The sequence below is a fragment of the Ovis aries genome, chromosome 19 (genome assembly GCF_016772045.2).
Source record: "Ovis aries strain OAR_USU_Benz2616 breed Rambouillet chromosome 19, ARS-UI_Ramb_v3.0, whole genome shotgun sequence".
NCBI lineage: Eukaryota > Metazoa > Chordata > Mammalia > Artiodactyla > Bovidae > Ovis > Ovis aries.
Genome location: NC_056072.1, coordinates 4,532,381 through 4,557,550, shown reverse-complemented (window position 1 = coordinate 4,557,550; position 25,170 = coordinate 4,532,381). Strand labels below are relative to the sequence as shown.

At 41.0% G+C, this 25,170-nt stretch overlaps 1 protein-coding gene across 10 annotated transcripts in view; it reads right to left on the bottom strand.

Annotated features, from left to right (window-relative positions):
- RBMS3 (RNA binding motif single stranded interacting protein 3) overlaps nucleotides 1-25,170 on the bottom strand; it is an 816,868-nt gene that overhangs the window by 130,132 nt on the left and 661,566 nt on the right. For all 10 annotated transcript variants that reach the window (XM_004018199.6, XM_015102101.4, XM_015102103.4 and 7 more), the window contains exon 8: nucleotides 11,222-11,268. In XM_004018199.6, coding sequence (XP_004018248.3) covers nucleotides 11,222-11,268 — 47 coding nt within the window. The remainder of the gene's footprint in view (nucleotides 1-11,221; nucleotides 11,269-25,170) is intronic.

Below are 25,170 nucleotides of genomic sequence, written 5' to 3'. Positions count from 1 at the left end.
TTTAAAAAGACAATTACTAAGCAAGAAAACATCTATTCTTCCATTTAAAAAAAAATGTATTGAAGGATTCACTATGTGTACCAAAGATGGGTATGGCATTCATTTGAGTTTCTCTCTTTAGCTACTTAACTTGAATGTCCTTTGTGCATTAACCAGCCTAAAGCCAGCCAATGGCTTTCCACTGCAATGAGAACAAAATCTGAATTCCTGGTATCGACTACTGCTAGCACAGTAAGGCTACTGTCCGTCTCTCTTCCTTGAGCCAACTAGGATCCATCCAACCAATGACCTTCCATCACATGAGCCTGTCATTCTCATCTTGGGCCACTGACCTTACAATTCTCTTTACCTGGTATGCTTATTTCCCCAAATCTCCCTATACCAACCTCTTTGTCATTATTGATTTCACTCAACTTTCCCTTCTTCTGAGAGCTCTATAGCTAAAGTAGCAACAACCGTCTCTGCCCCAATTGTTCTGTGTTCCTTTCCTTGACTTTATTTTTGTTTTTCCCCATTGGCATTATCACTATTTGAAGTAGCCTTTAAAAAATGTCTTTATATATATGCTATGTGCTGAATGTGTGTCCCTTTAAAATTCATATGTTGAAGTCCTAACTCCCAGAGTGGCTGTATGTGGAGGTTGGGCCTCAAGGAAGAAAGTAACATTAAATGAGCTCATGAGGGTGGGGCCCTAATCTCCCAGGGTTAGTGTCCTTATAAGAAGAGATGCTCCAGAGACTTCCCTCTCTCTCCACACACACACACAGGGGAAATGCCATGTGAGGACACAGTGAGAAAACAGCCTTGTAAAAGCCAGGAAAACAGTCCTCACCCCAGACTTAGTCAGCCAGATCTTGATCATGGACTTCTAGCCTCCAGAACCGTGAGGAAATATATTTCAGTTGTTTAAACCCACACGATCAATGGCTTTTTTTTTTCCCTTTAACAACAGTTGAGCTGATTAATGGAATGCATTAATTGGCTATCTCTCCCTCTAGAATGTTGGCTTCAAGAGAGTTGAGGACAGCTGGACTTTGTTGCCTAGGACAGAGTCTGGGACATAATAAATATAGGCATACCTCATTTTATTGTGCTTTGCTTTAGTGTGCTTCAAAGATACTGTGATTTTTACAAACTGAAGGTTTGTGGTAACTGTGCATTGTGAGACGATGATTAGTGTTTTGAACAATAAGATATTTTTAATTGAGGTATATACATTGTTTTTGTAGACATAATGTTTTGCAAACTAACATTCTATAGCCTAGTCTAAACATAACTTTTACATACACTTTTAAAATTGTGTGACTCATTTTATTGAGATATTTGCTTTGTTGCAGTGGTCTGGACCTGAACTCACAGTATCTCCAGGGTCTATCTATGCTTAATACCTGATGGCTGACTGAATGGATAAATAAGTGCAAAACCGCTTAGGGGGATAAGCAGTGATCATAGTAAAGGATGGCCAATGTCAAATGTGTGGAGACACAGAAGACGCCATCTGTTCAGATAGGAAACTGAGAACTGAGAACTGAGCATGCTGGCTTACATCACAAATCACCTGTCTGTACCTCTGTACATCTCAATGAAAGCTTAAACTAATGCCCGTTTTCTAGGCATATAGAGAAATTGATAATCAGAGAAAACAGACCTTTGATACAAAAATCATGGTTTACATCTAGAAACACACACACACACACACACACACACACACACAAACCCCTTCAGGTTTTATCTTAGATCTTACTTATGAAGCAGTGAACAAAAAGATTTATGTGGGGCTCATAATGACCTAACAGGCACTCACGACCACTCCACTACCAGCCCTTTTCTCCACGTAGGTTTAACTTCTCTTAGAAACCTAGTCTCAGCCTTGCATACCAACAGCATAAATCATGCCTCACATTTTAGAGTGGCTGGTTTATTTTGCAAAATGTACTAAGTGGCATATTAAAAATGAAAGCAATAAGGACTGGATGGACAGACAGCATTTACAGCGAACTTTACGGGGAAAAAAAAGAACAGAAACAGAAAAACAGCCAAGTAAATGGATACTAACAAAGTGTGTTTTTGTTCTATTTGCTCTAATCCTATCCGTCCAACAAGAATGATATTTCATACTCCCCAGCAAGTTCCAACACTGTCTGCCACTCAAATCAGAGAGTCATTTAGAACAGAAAATGGACTGGAGAGATCAGACTCAGTACACTATCTTGATCCCCTAATTCCGGCATTCTGAAATAAGCTCTCCCCAAGTCCAAACATAAACCAGATGACTTTACAGGAAAGCTTTGCTTAAACCACGGCAAGAGAGGCTGTTATTGCATCTGAGGCTTAAAGTCACCATGTCTAAAGAAAACGCCCCGAGCCGGCCTCCAAAGAGAGAGCTTCAGAATGAGTTTCCCAGTCTCATCACTTGTTCTCAATCCCTGCCATGTATCCTTCATGGTTCACACAGCCTCCACATTTTAAAAGAAGAAGAAAGAAAGGACATCCAAATAAAAACTTCAAGCATAGGCATCCTATTCTGGGGGAACAGGAAAGGTGAAATTAATGGCACTTTAATTTTGTGGCTATAATAAGACAGCTAAGGTCATTTGAAATGTGACTATATTTTTATATCTGGTTATATTAATATATGCATTATGGGCTTCCCAGGTGGCTCAGACATAAAGAATCTGCCTGCTAACGCAGGAGATATAGGAGAGGTAGTTTCGATCCCTAGGTTGGGAATATCCCCTGGAGGAAAAACATGGCAACCCACTATAATATTCTTCCCTGGAAAAATCCCATGGAGAGAGGAGTCTGGAGGGCTACAGTCCATGGTGTCACAAAGAGTCGGACATGGCTGAGCACGCACGCATAGGTGCGTCATGCCTTGCAAATGCTGTCACAGAAAACCAGGAATGAATTTTTAACTAACCATGTTTTCCAGAAATAGTTTACTACGGTATTTATTATAGTAAATTCACAGGTGTGGCAAGTGTTTCTTTTCTATGCTGTCCTAAACATAGACAGAAGCTTTCTTCCCAGGACATAGAAATATTTTTGGTTGTCACTGGGTCAGAGGGCTGCTCCTGGCATCGAGTTGGTAGAAGTCTGGGATGCTGCTAAACACAGGACAGTTTCCACCAAAAAAAATGATATGATCCAAAATGACACTCATGTCAAGGTTGAGAAGCTTTCCTTGGGAATGTTGACTAGTTACTCTGGAGAAGTTTCATGTGAAAAAATTCCAAATGTCAAAGGGTCTGAGAGGTTTAATTAAGCATGACCTATCTGTAGAACTCTGAGCTGGCCTCTGAAAAAAGTCGTATTTTTAAGGAACGCAAACGATTATTTAGTTTTCTGGCTTTTAAAGCAAGTGGCCTCCAGAAGTCTAAAGAATGGAAGTCTAGGTCACTAACAGGACATTATTTTACCTGTAGAAGAGCCATCTCCAGGGAATTTGGCAGTCAGTAGTGAAATCTTATTTCACTGACAATAAGAATAACATGAATGTATCAATAACCCCAGGGTAGGATTTTTTTGTAACTCTAAAAAATCACACACAATCCTATATGCACATTGAAATAAATGGTGTTGCCTTGTCTTTCATGTCCATGGGCGATTTTGTTGGAGTCAGAACCACGAATCCTCGGGGTAACCCTATAGCATAAGATTAATAAGGTTTTGGTCCCCTTTATTGTAATACCACGTATCTTTCACTTTACATTCCTTTCCTAGTGTAAGAAGATCTGGTTTCTGTATCACTTAATATCAAATGCCATATAAAACAGTTGGCAAGCCAAGGCTATAGAAAACATTTTTCTGGGTCATCCCAGTGCACCAGCCCCAAGCATCCTCTATCCTGCATTGAACCTAGCAAAATAAAGTAAAATTTTAAAAAAATAATAATAAAAAAATAAAATTGAAAAAATAAAATAAAATATATATTAAAAAAAAAACATTTTTCACCCACATCTCTCCCAAGAATACATTTTATTCAAATCAAACAATCCAAAAGGCATTTACACAGCAGACCTTAGTGGAAAAGGCATAGGAAAAGATGGGATTTTGACTGGGGAAGGAATTATTTCCCATCTCTTATGCTCATATTTGAAAGTGATGGGATTTCATATTGGACTGTTAAAAAAGCAATAGGCTAGTAGTAATAACACATTATAGAGTTATGCCAGATAGCTCTGAAAGAAGAATGAGCATTTACAGTCTCCTAAGTTGACCTGCAGTAAAAAAGTACCAAGTGGTATCCTTTTCCATTGCAACCCAGATACCTCTTCACTGTAACCTTCAAAGCCTTTGACTGAACTGATTTTCTAAAAGCGATCATTTGGGTAGATTCGAGCAGATGACATGACTGACATTTTCTGCCACCTACACTCAAACTGCTCAGAGACACCATGGTCCACATTTGCATTTACAAATGTTTGTTCTTCATTAGAGAAAAATCAGGCTAAATTTGGGAGTACTTATTTCAGTTTGATGTTGCTGTACAAACATTGAGGTTATGGAATTCAGAACATTTAACAGTTTATACAACTGAGCTACCAGATACCCCAGACACACGTCTGAATTTGATGCTCAGAAACCCCTATGACTGAGTGCAGTTATAGGATGCTCCAGGATTACAAAATATGTCCTTTTATTAAAAAGAAAAATTGAAGTATACTTGGTTTACAACATTGCATTAATTCCTAATGTATAGCATACTGACTGAGTTATCCACACACATTGTTTTCACTACGCTTTTCCATTATGGCTTATCATAGGAGCTGTAGCCTCCTGCGCTATAGTAGAACTTGTTGTTTTTCCTTCTATATATAATACTTGGCATCTGCCAACCCCAAACCCCCAGTCTGTCCCTCCCCACCTTTCCCTCCCCCTTGGAAGCCACATAGAGTTTCCATATGACCCAGCAATCCCACTCCTGGACGTATATCTGGAAAAAACTCGCACTCAGAAAGATAAACCATGTTCTTTAGCTGTGACACGCCGCCAAGAGGACAAGTTCATGTCCCTGCTCCATCAAGAGGCCTTCCACATCTCTTACTAGAAAGTAACTGCTTTTACTCTGTGGTCCTGTGACATGCATGTTAACATTTTTTGTGAAAAGAATAGAAAAATATAAACAGTGAAAAGTAAGTCTCCCTATCACCCCTCCTTCCCAGCACTCTGTTGGCCCTCCCCAGAGAATGACTGCAACCATGTCTCATGTCTTCCTTCAGAAATATTTTGTACATCTGAAAGGTAAGACATACATAAAACTCAAAGCACTCTGTGCTTCTTTCACAATACTACTGGCCTTATATCTAGAATTTGTGTGCATGTCCACTGTTCCTGATAGCATGGGAACTTTTTAAAAAATCTGCATCACCAACATGATTTTATTATTATTATTTTATTTATTATAAATTTATTTAATTGGAGGCTAATTAGTTTACAATATTGTATTGGTTTTGCCATACATCAACATGAATCCACCACGGGTATACAAGTGTTCCCCATCCTGAACCCCCCTCCCCCCTCCCTCCCCGTACCATCCCTCTGGGTCATTCCAGTGCACCAGCCCCAAGCATCCTTTTAAACAGTACAACAGATACGAAAGAAAAGCAGTTTGTTGAACTGAGTCATCATTAAGCCATCTTTAACAATATTAACTGGATTGGAATAGGTTGCAACTGTATTTTTTGATATGTTTTTCCTGTATCAAATGGGATCAGCTTCTTCTCTGCAGCAATAAATATTTATGCCTCTGTTAGCTTACCACTCTCCCCTCAAAGTTAGGTTTGCCTACTGGATCGAATGGGCTTCCACGGTGGAACCAGTGGCGAAAGGAAACTGCCGCCAAATAGGAGACATACGAGATGCAGGTTCCATCCCCTGGGTCAGGAAGATCCTCTGGAGGAGGGCATGGCAACCCACGCCAGCATTCTTGCCTAGAGAATCCCGTGCAGAGAGGAGCCTGGTGGGCTACAAACAGTCCTCGGGGTCACAAAGAGTTGTACACAACTGAAGTAACCTAGCACGCCCACAGGCCCTGGACTGAATACATGGGTATAAATATGGAATAAATACTTTACTCTGGACATTCATATTCGATCCCTTCATATGCTGAATTTTCTAAATCAGTTTCCACATCTTTAAGAGGTACATGCTGACAATAAGTCAAGAAACAGGATATTGAGGAAACACATGTGGTTATTTTGACATCTTAAACATCCATAGAAATGATTATTTATATGTTGCCATACAAGGCAATTAAAACCGAAAAGACCAAAACATATAAAAAAACTCATGTATATGAAGAAATACTAAGTGAATAAGGTTAATTAGCTACAATTTTGCTGTTTCTTCCATTTCATGATATAAAATTTCTACCTTCTTGGTACCAACACAATGCATAATCTGATGCTTCCAAAATTCCGCTCTTAACCCAGGACATGAACAACTCATGTGCAGTTTGGCTCCTTTGGATGAAACTGGAGGTTGCATTTAAAGATAATCAGATTAGGGTGTTACAGGGGAACAGAGCAGCTTGATACCAGGAAGGGGGCTGGTTTACCTAATGCCACTTTGCTGGAGTCAAGCAGATGCCATCAGCAACATTTTCTATTTCTGATTTGGCATTCATAGTACTAAGTTAAACAGCCTGTAAAGAAAAATAAGACATGGGACCTGCCTTCAGATTTAATAGTCCATCAGAGAAATAAATATGATGTCAATAGCTATGTGATTAAAAATACTGTCACTGTATCATGTACACGTGTGCGCTAAGTCGTTTCAATTGTGTCCAGCTCTTTGCAACCCTGTGGACTGTAGCCTGCCATGCTCCTCTGTCCAGGGGATTCTCCTGGCAAGAATATTGGTGTGGACTGCCATGCCTTCCTCCAGGAGATCATTGCAACCCAGGGATCTAACCCATGTCTCGTTATTTCTCCTGCATTGGCAGGCGGGTTCTGTACCACCTTTGACACCTGGGAAGCCCTTGTTGTATCACAGTTTCAGGAAATGAAGTGTAACAATCGTGTCAGCATTGACAATGGCCGCACTGCGCCACAGGAGGTCCTTTAATCCTTACAACGTCTTATGAAAACTTATTCTTTCTGTCATCTCCATTTCACAGAGGGCAAAACTAGAGCACAGACAACTTGCCTACGTGGAAAACGACAGAATTTGAATGCACGCCTGGGCAGGCTGGCTCTGGAGTCTGCACGTCTAACCACTGCTTACACTGTTTCTCTTGTGACTAATTGTGTAATTAGCTCTGCCTGGTATGATTTAATGGTGTTCTCTAAATGAGAGAAATAAAAGAAAAGGAAAGGAAGAAATGTCACCATTCTCTGCAGGCAGAGAGAACTCCATAAGCAACAAGACTCATGGGTTAACATAACATGAGATGCTCTCAGAATCAAAAAAAGGTCCAATTCAGTTGCAGGAGCCAAATCATGAAATTCTTCTGGTGCCACTCTGGAAAGTTTGAGTTGTTCTGCATTTAATAAAGTCCATGTAATACTTTAAGCCAGGCAGATAGATGATTGTTTATTACTTTTTGCTTTAAAAAATATTCAGAAAGCAATGTGAAAATGGTTTGGTACTCAATTATATCAGAGGCAGATAAAAGCTTAGTACAGGTAGGGAATGTTGATTGAATGAACTTCACCAGTGGCAGGGAGACAGCTGGTTTGAAGATGTAGTTCAAAGAGAGATAGAAGAAGTCTTAATGACCAATTTTATCATTAGGAATGCTGTAGGAGAGAAGTCCCAGAGAACTGGAATTATGACTTAAATGGCTTTAGAGTAAACTTTTCAAAAACTGTCAGAAGTAATTTGAGGCCTTTCATTTATTCGGTTTGTATTATGAAGGACTGATGAAGAAAAGCCCTCAGTTGGGGGTCAGGACACCCAGAAGCAGCAGCCAGTGCAAGGAGACACACAGGTGATGGTTCCCTGTGTCTAGTTATAAACTTGAAGTATGAATTCGGGAGTCTTCAGTTCCTAAAAGCAGGAGGAGTGGGTGAGAAACAGTATGAGAAAGGGCTAAACCCTGAGAAAGATTAGTAAAAAGTGGGCAGAAGGGGAATTCAGAGACACCAGGGGAACAGTGCAAGGGGAGGGCAAGGAGGATCAGCAGAGGATGTGTCTGTGTACACTATGCTAAGTCACTCAGTCATGTCTGATTCTTTGCAACCCTATGCCTGTACCTCTTCTTGCGAGCCTCCAGGCAAGCACACTGGAGTGGGTTGCCATGCCCTCCTCCAGGGGATCTTCCTGACCCAGGGATCGAACCCACGTCTCTTACATCTCCTGCATTGGCAAGTGGGTACTTTACCACTAGCACCACACAGGAAGCCCAGCAAAGGATAGAGTCATGAAATCCAAGAAATAAGAAGCTTTCAAGAAGATGTAAGTGGTAACAACAACAACAACATCAAAGTCAAATGAGGCAAGATCTCAAACAGCACAAGAAATAAGAAAGTGTCCATTACAACGGACAAATTTAGGGATCCCTGGAGACAGCGGCAGGGAAAATTCCAGCCAAGTCTGAGACCAAAATTCACACTGGAGTAGGCTTAATTAGAGGCAGCGTGCTGGCGCTTCATTCGCGTCCGACTCTGTGACTGTGGACGGTAGCCCACCAGGCTCCTCTGTCCATGGTATTCTCTTGCGAGTCTCCAGGCAAGAACACTGGAGTGGGTTGCCACGCCCTCCTCCAGGGGATCCTCCTGACCCAGGGATCAAACCCACGTCTCTGCGGCTCCCGTACCACAGGTAGATTCTTTACTGCTGAGCCACTGGGGAAACCCAATTAGAGACAACACAGGAAGACCATGTGTAAAGAATACTAGAACTGTCTACCAGTAAAGAAAAAGCAAAAATAGTGTGGTCACTACAAGTTATGGGCACAAAAAGACTGTTTTGTTTTTTGACTGCACCACACGGAATGCAGGATCTTTGTTCCCTGACCAGGGATTGAGCCTCTACCCCCTGCAGCGGAAGCATGGAGTCTTATCCACTGCACCACCAGGGAAGTTTTCTGCCCTCTTTATAGGTGGGAGAGACTTGACTTTTATGGGGTGAAAGGAATATTCAGTGGACAAGGCAACATTGAAGACAGGGACTGCTGGGTGATATGAAGTTCTTTATCAGATGACAGTACGTAAAATCAAGAAGATGGTATCCTGAGCATCTTAACTGCAATTTGCTTCCTGAGGGAAACGTTCATTGTTGTTACAGTCTAAGTGGGCAGTGGGAGAGGATGAAGCACTTTTGCACTGTTGAAATAGCCAAAGGATACAATGTTCTGCTGTTAATATAAAGTACACAGAGACAGACATCACAGAGAGGATGCTGGACGGTGGGCGTATATACCTGCAGTTGACCTCTGTACAGTGTAGATGGTGACCTGGGAGGGAGACCCAGCCCCCGGGGACCAGGCAGTCCTCACGGTGTCTAACAGGGCACCACCAAAGCTCAGACCGTGGCTGCTCAGATTACAGGCTGAAACCCCAATTTTTTCTCTTCAGGTTTGTCATGAGCCACAATGAAAGTCTGGACACTTAGGTCTTTGGGGAAAGATTCAGATTTTAAATTGTGCATTGGAAAGATGACTGACTAAAGCAAAGCAGAAACTCATTCCAGCCCAGGCCTAGGACACTGGGGCATCTCTAATAATTGACCTCGAACCTTGGGCAGGAAGATCTTTATAATAAGCAGATGTATGGATATATAGTACAGACAGGCAGATGGATTCCCATATTCATACACACCTATGCATGTAGGCAAACACAAACACTTGCTGACTTTAGCTAATGAACGTGTATATTAATTCAGTTATTTCTGTTTTCCAGTCGCATATACATTTCTAATTGTAATTACAACTATTTTTACAATTATTAGACTCCAAGAACAGGTACTATTAAATTACAAATATAAATTACTTGGTGCATAGTATGTGTTCAATAAATGTCATGCCCTTACACTACACGCCTGTCACTCTCTCTGAGCATATAATGCCATATTCTGTGTCTTTTGAATCAACTATGTTATCTTCTCAGCTATACAGTATAACTCTAGAGGGCTTTATTCTCTCTATCTTTATTTCTTGTTTTTACTTTCTGACCACCATGTTTAGAATGCCTTGTTGGAAATAAGAGAAGGCTTACTTGATAAATGGAGAGATATCATTACTTTTCGCCCCTAGAGAAGTTTTAATCAACATGAGACGAAGGAATAGATCTCTACCCTAGACTATCTCATCTGTGTTGCCTCTTTCATGGAAGGTAGACCACGAGTTTCTTGAGCCCTGTTTTACACAGATGCACTGTGTTTTTAAAGCCTATAGAGCATAGTGCTGTGCTTGGAAGACTTACTGGATGTTTACTGAGTGACTGAATAAATGACCCTCTAAGCTGACCAAACCGAAAATGGAGTTACATTCCTTCTATCCGCTGGGCTGATCTTAAAGGAGACCTTCACTCTGACTAACTCTTTAGAGGCTGAAAGACAGAAAACTAAAAGCCATGGAGAAATCTAAGATAAAAGCCTGAGAATAAGAATAATAATTATTCTTCAGTTTGTTGGTTCATTGCAGGATGGCCAAGGTAAAGGAACGCAATTGGAAAGTCAGGAGAAAGTTTCAACCAAAGACTATTCCGAATGACAGAATTTCAAAGATGCTGGATTATGTAGCTTAAGTCTGACTCTTTTCAGAGGAAAAGTTTAGGCTATATATTAATTGTTCTCCGTAAGAGTCTGCAAACTTCCAAATGCTTATTAAAACTGAGCATGAAAATACAGTCACCACATTACTAACTTGATTCTGTGTGTTACCCTTCCTCTGAGAGCCAGAGGCAAGCACAGAAGCTTCATTAATGTTGAAATGAGCCTGGACACAGGCTACGATTACTACCTAGCAGCAGTGACACTCTAACCCTAGAGAAACAGACTCTTCTCCCAGACCAGTCTGCACTCCTCCCTTCACACCACTCTTTCTAAGGTGAGAGAGGGGCAGAAAGATGGCATACGGACAGAAGCTTTATAAGCATGCGTGATGCCACTGAAATCAGAGTCACTCACAGGAAGAAAAGAAATTCACTGATGAGAAAGGTTTGATTGACATTTTGGTTTAGAACAAAAAGAAAGATTTGAACATTTTTCTCCAGTACTGATTTCAGGGTTCAGAGATACCTTAGCAATTAAAACACAGAAAAAGTGATCTACTTACCCATTCTGTATGGCAGCTGCGGGGTCATAGGTCAGGGCCATGCCAGCCTGTATAATGGGGGGAAGAAGGGAGAAAATGGATCTTAATGTTTTTATGGTAATGTCCAAAGCATTCAGCACACTCACATACTTTATCTTTACATTCTGTGATTTAAGTTTACTTATTCTCATATATTTATCCCCCACTTACTGTCAAAACTAGCATTTTTACTACCTGAACACCAGAATCCAACATTGAGTTAGGGAATTTATATTATATATCCAGACAAACCAAAGAAGAATGCATTTTGGATGGTCTCCATTTCTACTTCATATGCCATGCACTGTCTAATCTGGTATCCTTATAATTTCTCACTCTTTTCAAAAACATCTATTGCATATCTCCAAGCATGGGGAAAAAAGTTAAGAATGGATCCTGGGATAAGAATTAAAATAAATGCTACTTAAAATGAGTTCGACCTTTCAGAAGAAAGTGTTAAGAAATTTATTTTAAAATAGATTGCATGCCTCAGGGTATGCAGGCAATGAATCACGGGGTGATGTCCAACACCTTGCTGGTACCTGTCCCACCCAGAGTGTAGAAAGGGAGGTCATTTGCATGTGATGAAAACTCTTGGCCTTGTGGCTAACAAGGAGGTAGTTTTTGTTTTGTTTCCAAAGTAACATCACCACTGAAAAACTACACTTTTGTAACTGACCGTCATCACAGAAAGGAATATACATATGATGATCATGATGACCGCTGACTGACATCTACACTTCCCCTTCATGCACACCGTCACATCTCATCACCACAAGTGAAGTGAAAGTCAGTTGTGTCTGATTCTTTGCGACCCCAAGGACTATACTATCCATGGAATTCTCCAGGCCAGGATACTCGAGTGGTAGCCTTTCCCTTCTCCACAAGGACTCTATGAATAGGCAGAAGAAATATTTTCTCCATTTGATGGATGCAGACATGGAAGCCTGGAGGGGTCAAGTGACTGGTTCAAGGTCACAGGTTTGGAGGCAGAATCAGATTCCAACCCAACTCTTCTGCTGGTCGTGCCCTTCCACAGCCCTGCTGTGACACTGCCTAGGATTTTGCATGAGCCCCAAGGATCATCTCTTTGTGGCCACGTGGACCCACCACTCTTTGTCTTCAGGACTGTCAGCCTAGTTATTACTTGTGGGCAGAGACAGATAGGATGAAGCTGAAGGCTAACTAGGCTGTCTATGCTGGACATTTTTTTTTTCCTTTTTTGAACTTAAAGATCGATCACCTGGCTTGATGAAAGTGGAAGTGTAAGTCGCTCAGTCATGTCTGATAGTCCATGGAATTCTCCAGGCCACAATACTGGAGTGAGTAGCCGTTCCCTTCCCCAGCGGATCTTCCTGACCCAGGAATTAAACCAGGGCCTCCTGCCTTGCAGGCGGATTCTTTACCAGCTGAGCTACCAGGGAAGCTGGCTTGATAATGCACTATTGTTATATAAGACGTAATCATTGGGTGAGATGGAGTGTTGGGTAAACAGGACCTCCTGTTCATTTCTTTCACAATTTCCTGTGAACATGTAATTGTTTCAAAATAATAAGTAAGAAAAAAGTAAACTAGCCTTGAAGACTTTTGTAGAGGACTAAGAAAACCATAAAAACTTAAAAGAAAGAAAGAGCTTTTGTGTTTGAGTTTCTTTTCCAGTGCGGTTGAAGGTGGTTTTCCTGTTCAGCTCATTGAATTCCTAAGATTTAACACATAACTGAAATGAAAATTCTCAGGCTTTATAAGATGGAGCCTGAAGTCCAGGATGGCCTGCTATATTGAGCTTAGATGCATTGTTTTCTCTGAATAATAATTTAAAATTTATTATTAAGATTGGTATGAGGAACAAAAATGTAGAAACATCTATAAATGGAACTGGCAGAGAGGAAGCAGACATGATTGAAACGAAGTTTGCAAACAAAGCTGAGGCAGAGAGGCACTGGGAACACAGGCTTACTGATAACTCTGGCTAAAGAAATACAATCTGACAGTGTGACAAGCTGAGGCCCAGGAAATGAGACGAGAATAAAAGAGCAGATATGAAGACAGATTTCTCCCACCTTGGGAGAAGCAAAGATACTGAGGTCAAAGCATGTAGATCCTAAGTCAAAATTCTCCATGGTGGATGGGCCTCCACCATGTGATGGGTGGGAGGCTGGTCTGATGCTGAAGACCCCCCCGGCAGCGACCTGTCCAGGCTAGACTCCATGGTTCTGGGTCCTTGAGATGATCCGTCTCAGATGAGATTTCCAGCTGAGAAACCCTAAGCTTCTCTCCTGTAACTTATCCAGGATGTCAGACAAAAGACAGAATGAAAGAAAAAAAAAAAACAAAAACAAAACAGGCTGTGTACTCAGTAAAGATAGCGTTAGTTAATAGGAACTTTAGATGATCATTGTATTTTCAGACCAAATTGTTTAAATCCCAGGAAACTTGTAGGTAGCCAAGTGTATTTACTCCTTTTCCTTGAACTGTAGTGCTCAAAGACCAATGCTCCCCAGCCTTTCTTGACTTGTAAACTGTCATCAATGGTCTCTTTTTATGCCATGTATATTTGTTTTGACAATGTTCAGTAAGGTTTTTTTTTTTGTCTCTCACAGTTGACTTGAATTCTTCATGGATTATAGTTAACCAGTCAGGTCTAGTAAAGAATATGGTAATTATCACAAAATTCTATGCTTTTGTTGGATAGTATTTGATAATCAGAAAGTTTACGTTGGCCTTTTCCTCCATCTTAAATCCCCATTCATCTTTTAGAAGATGGAAAGAATTAAATAGAAAGCCCTATGATTCAGTGGAAAGGATACATGTTTTGGACCTGGGTTCAAGTCTTAGCTCTGTTGCTTTCTGGCACTGGGACATTGGGCAAGTTATTTCATTTATTTGCGCCTCAGTTTCCTTAACTGGTATATGGGATGGCAACACCTATGTCATACGATGGTTGTAAAATGCGAAAGGTATTACATTTATGAAGTGCCTTGCACCATGCCTAGACACAAGACACATGTGTAAATATGATTCTGACACAAAGCAACACATGGTAAGCATCCCGTGAGAGTATGGATAACGTGTAGAGTGGACAGGGCCAGGGTGCTCCAGGAAGACACCTGGAGGAAGCAGAGTTGAGCGGAACCTTGAAGATGGTTACGATCTCCATAGATGGAGATAAGAGGTGGAGGCCAGCTCAGGCAGAAGAGTTATCACGGAAAACTTCTCGTGAATAAAAAGGGCAAGGTGGATAGTCCACTGAGAGTAGAACATTGGTGAGAACAGTCAAAATAACGTTTGGAAGGAAAGGAGGAAGGTCTGAATTGCTTGGCTCCTATTGGGTAATCACTGATCATTTTGCAGGTAGAAAAATGATACAAAGAGGGCCTGGGAGACATCCCTGGTGGTCCGGTGGGGAAGAGTCCACCGTGCCATGCAGGGGGCTGCTCAGGCCCTGCTTTGGGAAACTAAGACCTCACGTGCTATGGAGCAAAAAGCCCTCAAGCCCCAACTACTAAGCCTGCTTGATACAGTGAAGATTTCACATACTATGGACAACTAATCCCTGATGTTGCCAAATAAATAAATATTGCTTAAAATGAGAGACTGGACAACAAGAAATAGCATGAACGCCCCCAAAAACAGAGGAAAAATCCCGAGTGATGGGTGACTAGGGTAGACCCTGGGGGACAGGGAGGTGGAGAGAAACTAAGGCATGGATGAACCCAAGCTTCATCTGCTTCATAATTTTGTCTGGGGTCAGTCCTGCCCCTGAGGATCTTTGGCAAGAGGACACCACCAGAGATCAGCATTGGGAGCACTGGGTTACAGGGCAAGACATGGGTTAAACAAAGGGGTGTTTGAGCATAACCCACTGGCTGACTGTCACAGCACAATAGCTAACACAGGCTGCACCTGGTTTTCATTTCATGTGTAACAGATTGTTGAGTTATAATTCTAACATGGTCTTAACGCAGATTTTGCATTCCATTTCCTTTGTTCCTTTGCACAAGGTAAAAAAGAAAATCAATTTTGCTGCTCTGTCTAGCCACCTTTATACTGAACTAGAACCATGAAATTGTCATTATGTAATTACCAAATTTTATGGTATGTTTACAAACTCCAGAGTCACAATAAAGGTAAAATAACTTGGAACAAAACGAAAATGTCACACCACGTAAGTAGAAAAGTGATGTTTAAATTCTGTCGTTCTCTTTTGAAAAGGATTTTTATTAAATTCACAGATATTTTCCATATTTTAAGTTCACATTATTTGTGGATTAAAGCATTTATGATTTACTTCAGAAAGAAAGGGAGTTTTTTTTGGGGGGGTCATTTTCCAGTAGCAGCTGAGTTTTGGCTTAGTATTTCAGTCATAATAGGGTTATTTCTAGACTTTCCAGACAGAGTCTGTAAGAACTAAATAGAAACTTTAAAATGAAGTTTACAGGAGTCAATTAGATGTCAATGAAAAAAAAAATGTTGCTGCCATATCAGTAAACAAAGATGTTGCAACCGTCAAGCCATCACATTACAGCTGTCCTGGTGACTCCTGTGGGAACTCAGGATGAAACCAGATGCTCATCATCAAATCATCAGCCACTGTGGCCACCCGCAAATGTACACCTTGAGGAGACTCGGGATAAGAAAGCACAGGATGCTGGCCATAGACAGCTGAGGTGCATATCAATGGGGTGATTTCAATGAGCCCTGGAGTTTTCATCTTCCCATATAGAGGAAGGGGGCTTCCACAGTGGCTCAGCAGTAAAGAATCTGCCTGCAGTGTAGGAGACGCAGGAGACACCGGTTCGATTCCTGGGTCAGAAAGATCCCCTGGAGGAGGGTATGGCAACCCACTTCAGTATTCTTGCTGGGAAAACTCCCATGGACAGAAGAGCCTGGTGGGTTACAGTCTATGGGGTCACAAAGAGTTGGACACAACGGAAGCACGGCAGGGCATGCCGCATACAGAGGAAAGCTCTAAGTTCCTTACGTTGGGCTGCCTTGTTTTCTTAATCAAAAGACTCCACCAGAAAATTACTAGAGCTAATCAATGAATATAGTAAAGTTGCAGGATATAAAATCAACACACAGAAATCCCTTGCATTCCTATACACGAATAATGAGAAAGTAGAAAAAGAAATTAAGGAAACAATTCCATTCACCATTGCAACGAAAAGAATAAAATACTTAGGAATATATCTACCTAAAGAAACTAAAGACCTATATATAGAAAACTATAAAACACTGATGAAAGAAATCAAAGAGGACACTAATAGATGGAGAAATATACCATGTTCATGGATTGGAAGAATCAATATAGTGAAAATGAGTATACTACCCAAAGCAATTTACAAATTCAATGCAATCCCTATCAAGCTACCAGCCACATTTTTCACAGAACTAGAACAAATAATTTCAAGATTTGTATGGAAATACAAAAAACCTCGAATAGCCAAAGCAATCTTGAGAAAGAAGAATGGAACTGGAGGAATCAACTTGCCTGACTTCAGGCTCTACTACAAAGCCACAGTCATCAAGACAGTATGGTACTGGCACAAAGACAGACATATAGATCAATGGAACAAAATAGAAAGCCCAGAGATAAATCCACACACATATGGACACCTTATCTTTGACAAAGGAGGCAAGAATATACAATGGAGTAAAGACAATCTCTTTAACAAGTGGTGCTGGGAAAACTGGTCAACCACTTGTAAAAGAATGAAACTAGATCACTTTCTAACACCGCACACAAAAATAAACTCAAAATGGATTAAAGATCTAAATGTAAGATCAGAAACTATAAAACTCCTAGAGGAGAACATAGGCAAAACACTCTCAGACATAAATCACAGCAGGATCCTCTATGATCCACCTCCCAGAATTCTGGAAATAAAAGCAAAAATAAACAAATGGGATCTAATTAAAATTAAAAGCTTCTGCACAACAAAGGAAACTATAAGCAAGGTGAAAAGACAGCCTTCTGAATGGGAGAAAATAATAGCAAATGAAGCAATTGACAAACAACTAATCTCAAAAATATACAAGCAACTTATGCAGCTCAATTCCAGAAAATAAACGACCCAATCAAAAAATGGGCCGAAGAACTAAATAGACATTTCTCCAAAGAAGACATACGGATGGCTAACAAACACATGAAAAGATGCTCAACATCACTCATTATTAGAGAAATGCAAATCAAAACCACAATGAGGTACCACTTCACACCAGTCAAAATGGCTGCAATCCAAAAATCTGCAAGCAATAAATGCTGGAGAGGGTGTGGAGAAAAGGGAACCCTCCTACACTGTTGGTGGGAATGCAAACTAGTACAGCCACTATGGAGAACGGTGTGGAGATTCCTTAAAAAATTGCAAATAGAACTACCTTATGACCCAGCAATCCCACTTCTGGGCATACACACCGAGGAAACCAGAATTGAAAGAGACACATGTACCCCAATGTTCATTGCAGCACTGTTTATCATAGCCAGGACATGGAAACAACCTAGATGTCCATCAGCAGATGAATGGATAAGAAAGCTGTGGTACATATACACAATGGAGTATTACTCAGCCGTTAAAAAGAATTCATTTGAATCAGTTCTGATGAGATGGATGAAACTGGAGCCGATTATACAGAGTGAAGTCAGCCAGAAAGAAAAACACCAATACAGTATACTAACACATATATATGGAATTTAGGAAGATGGCAATGACGACCCTGTATGCAAGACAGGGAAAGAGACACAGATGTGTATAACGGACTTTTGGACTCAGAGGGAGAGGGAGAGGGTGGGATGGTTTGGGAGAATGACATTCTAACATGTATACTATCATGTGAATTGAATCGCCAGTCTATGTCTGACGCAGGATGCAGCATGCTTGGGGCTGGTGCATGGGGATGACCCAGAAAGTTGTTATGGGGAGGGAGGTGGGAGGGGGGTTCATGTTTGGGAATGCATGTAAGAATTAAAGATTTTAAAATTTAAAAAATAAAAAACTAAAATTAAAAAATTAAAAAAAAAAAAAAAAGTGATCTTTGGATGTTCTGACTACCTGATCTTTGTTGCAAAACTCTCTGTATATCCTGGCTCCTCTTTGGAAGCAGTCTCTTAGAATGATCTGAGATGCTGTGTCCCAGGCTTAAGTCCTCAGTTTTGTCCAGTGAATAACACATGATTTTCAACTTTTAGGTTCTACATCTTGTTTGGTCAACATAGGATATCAACATTATTTCCAATAAATATAGTGGATACATTGAGACATGTCAGTTTGACTTGGGAGCTAGATATTTGACATTCATCATTTTAAATGAAGAGGTGATAATTATGGAAATACTGCTTAAAATGTACTCACTAGGGAAGTACTAGGGAAGTAACTGGGTTAGTTACAAATGAATAATTACAAAAATCTCCAACTTTCTAAGATCGGATTTAAGGCAACCTTTAATAAATAGGCAACCTTTAATAAAAATTAATTATTTAATAAGTAAATAATAAATTATTTAACAAATAAATAATAAGTAGTAAATGTCATCATATATTTTACTTACTATTGTGCACTGAATTAGCACAAGATAAGTTCAGGAAGCCAATGAAGAAAAGGGTAACTTGGTTTTCTGGGTATCATTTTTAGAGTTTAATTCTCACAACTAATTTAAACCCTATTTGCAACTGTTAGCTGGTTATCATAAGAATTCAATAAACGAAATAAAACAACTTAAAATTTATATTCGTTGCTTAGTTGCTAAGTCGTGTCCGACTCTTGCAACCCCATAGACTGCAGGCCACCAGGTTCCTCTGTCCATTGAATTTCCCAGGCAAGAATACTGGAGTGGGTTGCCATTCCCTTCTCTAGGGGATCTTCCCAACCAGGGATCAAACCCTGGTTTCCCACATTGCAGGGAGATTCTTTACTCTCTGAGTCACCAGGGAAGTCCCTCTAAAGAGAAGATGAGGAATAAACGAGATGGGAGACAGGAAAATGTCCAAACCTACAGATGGGAGCCAATACTGCATGGTCCTGGATGGGACAGAAATCCTAGAAACTGTCCCGTGAAAGAGGCCAACCAACCTGTGAACTGGCTCACAATACACTCTCTAATCTTCGTAACTCCTGGGCCCTCAAAGCACTGTGAGCCTCTCCCCCAATTTCCTTCTGATCACTCATAGCGCTTTTGTCTTCTTTGGTGTTACTCATCCCATCTGCCTTTGATACGTCAGTACTCAGGACTAGGGCTTCCCTCCTTCTCTCTCCTTCTGATCCCAACTACTGTTTATCAGTGAAGCCCAAAATCTTGGTCTCAAAATCAAGTATCTAAACTGAGTTCCAGACAATCATTGCCAAGATTGATTAGTAAGTATATGTATCGTCAGTATCTTCTAAAGTTATCATTTCTTATGTGGGTGTTTACTACTATCCTTTCATAAAAAATATTCTCTTCAGCTTCTGCTTCCACCTTCCTTTCAATCCACCAGTCATAACACTGTGCTGTGAAATTTGTTCTTACAACGGGCAGATCCAACCAGCATGGTGCCACCTAAGAGATAACTCACGGATTACAGAGCCCTTCAGGATCAAATGTGTATATACCTCTGACCTCCCCCACCTTCCCCTGTGAGTCCAGACCCCACCATTCAACAACTCAGATGGACACCCACCCTGTCCTGTGGTGTGACCTCTGGGCCTTTGTGGAAACTCTGTGCAGCACTGAGGGAATATGGGCTTTCCCTTCTCCAGCCTCAGACTAAATGTCATGGCCTCTGAGAGCCATTTGCCTCCACGAAGCATTAACCCTGCCTTTGCTCCGCCCCCATGATGCAGGACGGGAGTGAACGTGACCACACGTGCCGTTCGTGTGCCTCTCCTAAATGGGCTCCTGGCTGATTCCATCGTGGTATCTCCTCTTCCCAGGCCAGTTATTGGAACATAACAGACTCATCAGATGTTTGTTCAATGAATTAGTAAATGAATATATGCCTTGAAAATTTTGAATTTGGACTTCAGTTAAGCTTGTATTTGGGTCTTACTCTCCCACACCACATGCAGGATCTTGTCTCCACACCAGGGATCGAACCTGTGCCCGCTGCAGCAGAAGTGCAGACCTCCAACCACTAGAATGCCAGGGAAGTCCCAAGCGTGGATCTGAAAATGGAACTGGGGTATTTTGAATTTTTATTTTACCAGTAAGGTTTCCTTAGAAAAAAATTCAAGTGAGCTCAATCAAACTTCTAAAGACAGTATCTCAGCCCTTGATTGATTAGCAGTGATAAGAAGAAAAGTGATTATTGGGGTCACTGAGAGAGCTTCCTGATGCAACAGGGCAGCTAGTGCACTTGAACCATAATATCAGCGGGAATCCAACAGGGACCTGAGGCCCTTCCTCATCCAGGTGCCTGACCCTGAAAGCAGAGAATAGAAGACTGTTAAAAGTCATCTTGAAATCTCCAGAGGTGTGTCAGGAATCAATTAAATGAAATCCAGGAGACGTATCACCTTACAAGAAAACAATAAAAATAAAAAAAATATATATATATATAGAATAGAGAAGCTCTGCCTCCTTGTGTTCAAAAAGGGACCATCATGGGGAGTTATGCTGCTGCTTATGCACTTTGCCATCACGATATTTCTTCTTTCCCGCTTTTGCTATAACATTCATATCAGACAGAGATGTTGTCCCCTATCCAGCAACAGAAAAGGACAAGATAAAAAAGAGGCAGACAGAATAAAGACTGCAAAAATCTATGACTGCACACACACAAAAAGCATTGTTGAAAGGGAAGCAGGATAAAAGGTCTCAGCATTACGTGCGTGGGTGCACCCTAAGTCACTTCTGTCGTTTCTGACTCTTTGTGACCCCATGGACTATAGCCTGCCAGACTCCCCTGTCCATGGGGTTCTCCAGGCAAGACTACTGGAGTGGGTGGCCATGTCCTCCTCCAGGGGCTCTTCCTGACCCAGGGATCGAACCTGCGTCTCTACTGTCTCCTGCACTGGCAGGCAGATTCTTTACCACCAGCGCCACCTGCACAGCATCAGGTAGCTAAAGGTCTCAAAGTCTGGGGAAATCCAGTCTGAGTTTGTCATTAAAAACAAATTTAAATGGAGCCTTGATTGATAATTATATACAGAGTGAAGTAAGCCAGAAAGAAAAACACCAATACAGTATACTAACACATATATATGGAATTTAGGAAGATGGCAATGACGACCCTGTATGCAAGACAGGGAAAGAGACACAGATGTGTATAACGGACTTTTGGACTCAGAGGGAGAGGGAGAGGGTGGGATGATTTGGGAGAATGACATTCTAACATGTATACTATCATGTGAATTGAATCGCCAGTCTATGTCTGACGCAGGATGCAGCATGCTTGGGGCTGGTGCATGGGGATGACCCAGAAAGTTGTTATGGGGAGGGAGGTGGGAGGGGGGTTCAAGTTTGGGAATGCATGTAAGAATTAAAGATTTTAAAATTTAAAAAATAAAAAACTAAAATTAAAAAAAAAAAAAAGAGATGAGAGAACATTGCCATATTTTATGTAAGTGTTTCTGTTTTCATCTCCGTCTAAATGACTGATCTTCATAGATTTCAGGACATGGTTTTGCTTTACTTTTTAACATCTGTGAAATCGAGGCTAACAGGATACTTGATAGCATTCGAGAGTTTGGCAAGTTTCTCCTCTTTTTTAGTGGTATTTAAAATAGTATTTCGTCTTTAATTGATTGTTGTTTTAGAGTCAGTGTTGCAGCGTACATACTATTAAACCCTACACAGGTAAATCAGGTAAAAAGTATAAGATGTTGAGGTTGCTTCCAGAGCGAGCCCGTGCAGCTAGACAGGTGGAAGTCTCGGGTATCTAGCTAGATGATCTGTATCCTTCCAGATCCCAGATATGGCTTGATGTCACATGGAAGTTGCAAGCTTCAGCTTACATATTGATAGGGGACTTCCCTGGTGGTCCAGTGGTTAAGAATCTGCCTGCCAAAGCATCGGGCATGAGTTCGATCCCTGGTCTGGGAAGATTCCACATGCTGCAGGCCCATGCTTCACAACTACTGAGTCCACAAGCCCTAAAACCCATGTCTGCAACAAGAGAAGCCGCAGCAATTAGAAGCCCATGAACTGCAATTACAGTAGATCCTGGTCTCCACACTAGACAAAGCCTGCACAACAATGAAAGCCCAGCACAGACAAAAGTAAAATAAATTAAAAAAAAATATTGATGGGAACCACTCTGCATCTTGTGACCAGTGAGCTGCCAAGACAGTGCCAACCATTCAAGAAGTCCCCCAGTTGACTGGTACCCCACATAGCTGCCCTTATCCACGGGGACTGCATCAAGGGTCCACAGGAGACATGGTGATCAACCATCAGCCTTTCTCCTTGTAAATGCTTGATGCAATCTTCTCAGCCTTGAGCCCCTCCTAATTCCCCCACTCCTCCTCCCCAAGAATACAAGTGAGTTTTTCTAGCTTCTTGCTTGGGAGTAGAGAGAAGGCAGAGGACTAGAGCTCGTCAGCAATCATATTTTATCCAAACTTACACTATCACAGGAATTTACAAGGTTTGCCTTTTACCTTTAGTGATCATAGGTTAGTAAATATTAGACCTGGCAGCTTTAAAATAAGGACACTTAACTAAGAAAACTTCCACGCTGAGTGACTGACAATTCAAGTTCGTGTGCCAATGGGAAGAACTCTTTTGAGGTTAGAAGGGCCGTTCACCTTGAGTCTGCTCTCCAAATTGCAGGCAGAACACATGAAATGCAAAACAAAACAAAAAACAAAACAAAACAAAACAAAAAACACTACATCTGGTGGGCTGGTTATCACACTTAACTCCAAGCGCTGTCATGTCTCCTAACAGACAATTTCTCTTTTCAAGATCACAGATGTAAAAATTCTCTTTACTTCAAAGTTAAAAGGACTATTTGCAGAACCTAGGTATGTTGACAGATACATCTTAACTATTCCCCCAAGGTCTCATTAAAGAAAAGAATTGGACAAGTAACTGTCGTGCACTGTGATATAGCCAACGGAAACAATAGTGAATTATATAGCTGATGTTTCTACTTTCATAGAATACAGCTGAATATAACCTGAAATTTACATGAAATTATGACTAAGTTTTTCAAATAATTCTTTGGATATACTATTTCATAGGTAACTGTACTTCAGTTTCTCTTCAACATATTACTTCTAATAGCTCAATGGGGCAGGACTTCAATTCAATATCTGAAACAAATTTTCTGATGTTCAGTATTGCGAAATAAAATGGCAGTCAATATGGCTTGAAAGCTAACAGAAATGGTGAACTCCCGGGCCTGTTGTCAGGTTCTTCTTATACTTAACACATCATTGACCAGGGAATTTTTAAAGAAAGCAACACCTGTGGCCAATGATGTTATGTAAGCAAATACTGAAACATCTCTGCCCAATAACATTCAGGTAACAAAAGGTGTACTAACACGCCTCTGATCAATAGTGAGTTAATATGAAGGACTGGAATAGTTTCTAAGCAGGATGCACTGGTCATAAAGGATCCAACTAAAGGCCGGGGGGCACGTATGTGAGTTCTGCCTTGTCTTCCTCACTGCTAGGAAAGTCTCCAGGCATGTGCTTTACAGTAACATTGGTGATGCCTAGTGACAACCAAATGCTTTCAAGAAACTCAACAAAATGTTCTGTTGTGAGGGCTCCCTATGAATGGTGGCTAGAAGGATTGCCTCTTTTCTCCAGATTTTATGGAGCATGTTTGCTGTTACTTCCACAGACATCTATGTGCCCTTCAGCATCAACACTGGCCATATGAATGTGACTGAATTTGGTTCCTACAGAATAACATGCCCTTCTTATCATATGCAAATAGGTGAGTAGATAATAATGATACAAATGATAGTAGAAATAATTCAATGTATCAGATTTTTCTTGCTAGGGAAGATAGCAAGAATGTGAATCTCTACATTGGGTCAAATGTTTAAGGATCTTTATCAAATAATTCCAAGTCTACTAGTCACTCATAGACTCAATAAATTAATGAACATAGGATCGGAACTTTCCCCAAATTCCTTAGAAAGTTTTATACATATTTGTTGAGTAGGGTAAGAACTGCTGCTGCTGCTGCTGCTGCTGCTAAGTCGCTTTAGTCGTGTCCGACCCTGTGCGACCCCATAGATGGCAGCCCACCAGGCTGCGCCGTCCCTGGGATTCTCCAGGCAAGAACACTGGAGTGGGGTGCCATGTCCTTCTCCAATGCAGGAAAGTGAAAAGTGAAAGTGAAGTCGCTCAGTTGTGTCCAACTCTTCACAACCCCATGGACTGCAGCCTACCAGGCTCCTCCATTCATGGGATTTTCCAGGCAAGAGTACTGGAGTGGGCTGCCATTGCCTTCTCCAGAGTAAGAACTAATGTCTTTAAATCCATAAAAATTGATGATAGACTGTAACACAGCTCTTCAAATAAAGACAGTTGACTCATACACTGGTAGCAGTTAATTTTCCCATGTATGTTACTGTATGTGAAATAGATCACCAGTCCAAGTTCAATGCATGAAACAGGGCATTCAAAGACAGTGCACTGGGACAACCCTGAGGGATGGGATGGGGAGGGAGGTGGGAGAGGGGTTCAGGATGGGGAACACAAGTACACCCATGGCTGATTCATGTCACTATATGGCAAAAACCACTACAACACTGTAATGTAAATAGCCTCCAATTAAAATAAATAAATACAAAAGCTGTTGCAGTGCAAAATAAACAATAAATAAAACAAAAAGACAACCAACAGATTGGGAGAAAATATTTGCCAATAATATGACAGACAGACATTAGTCTCCAAAATTTACAAACAGCTCATGATGCTCAATAGCATCAAAACAAACAACCCACTCAAAAAACGGGGAGAAGACCCGAATAAACATTTCTCCATAGAAGACAC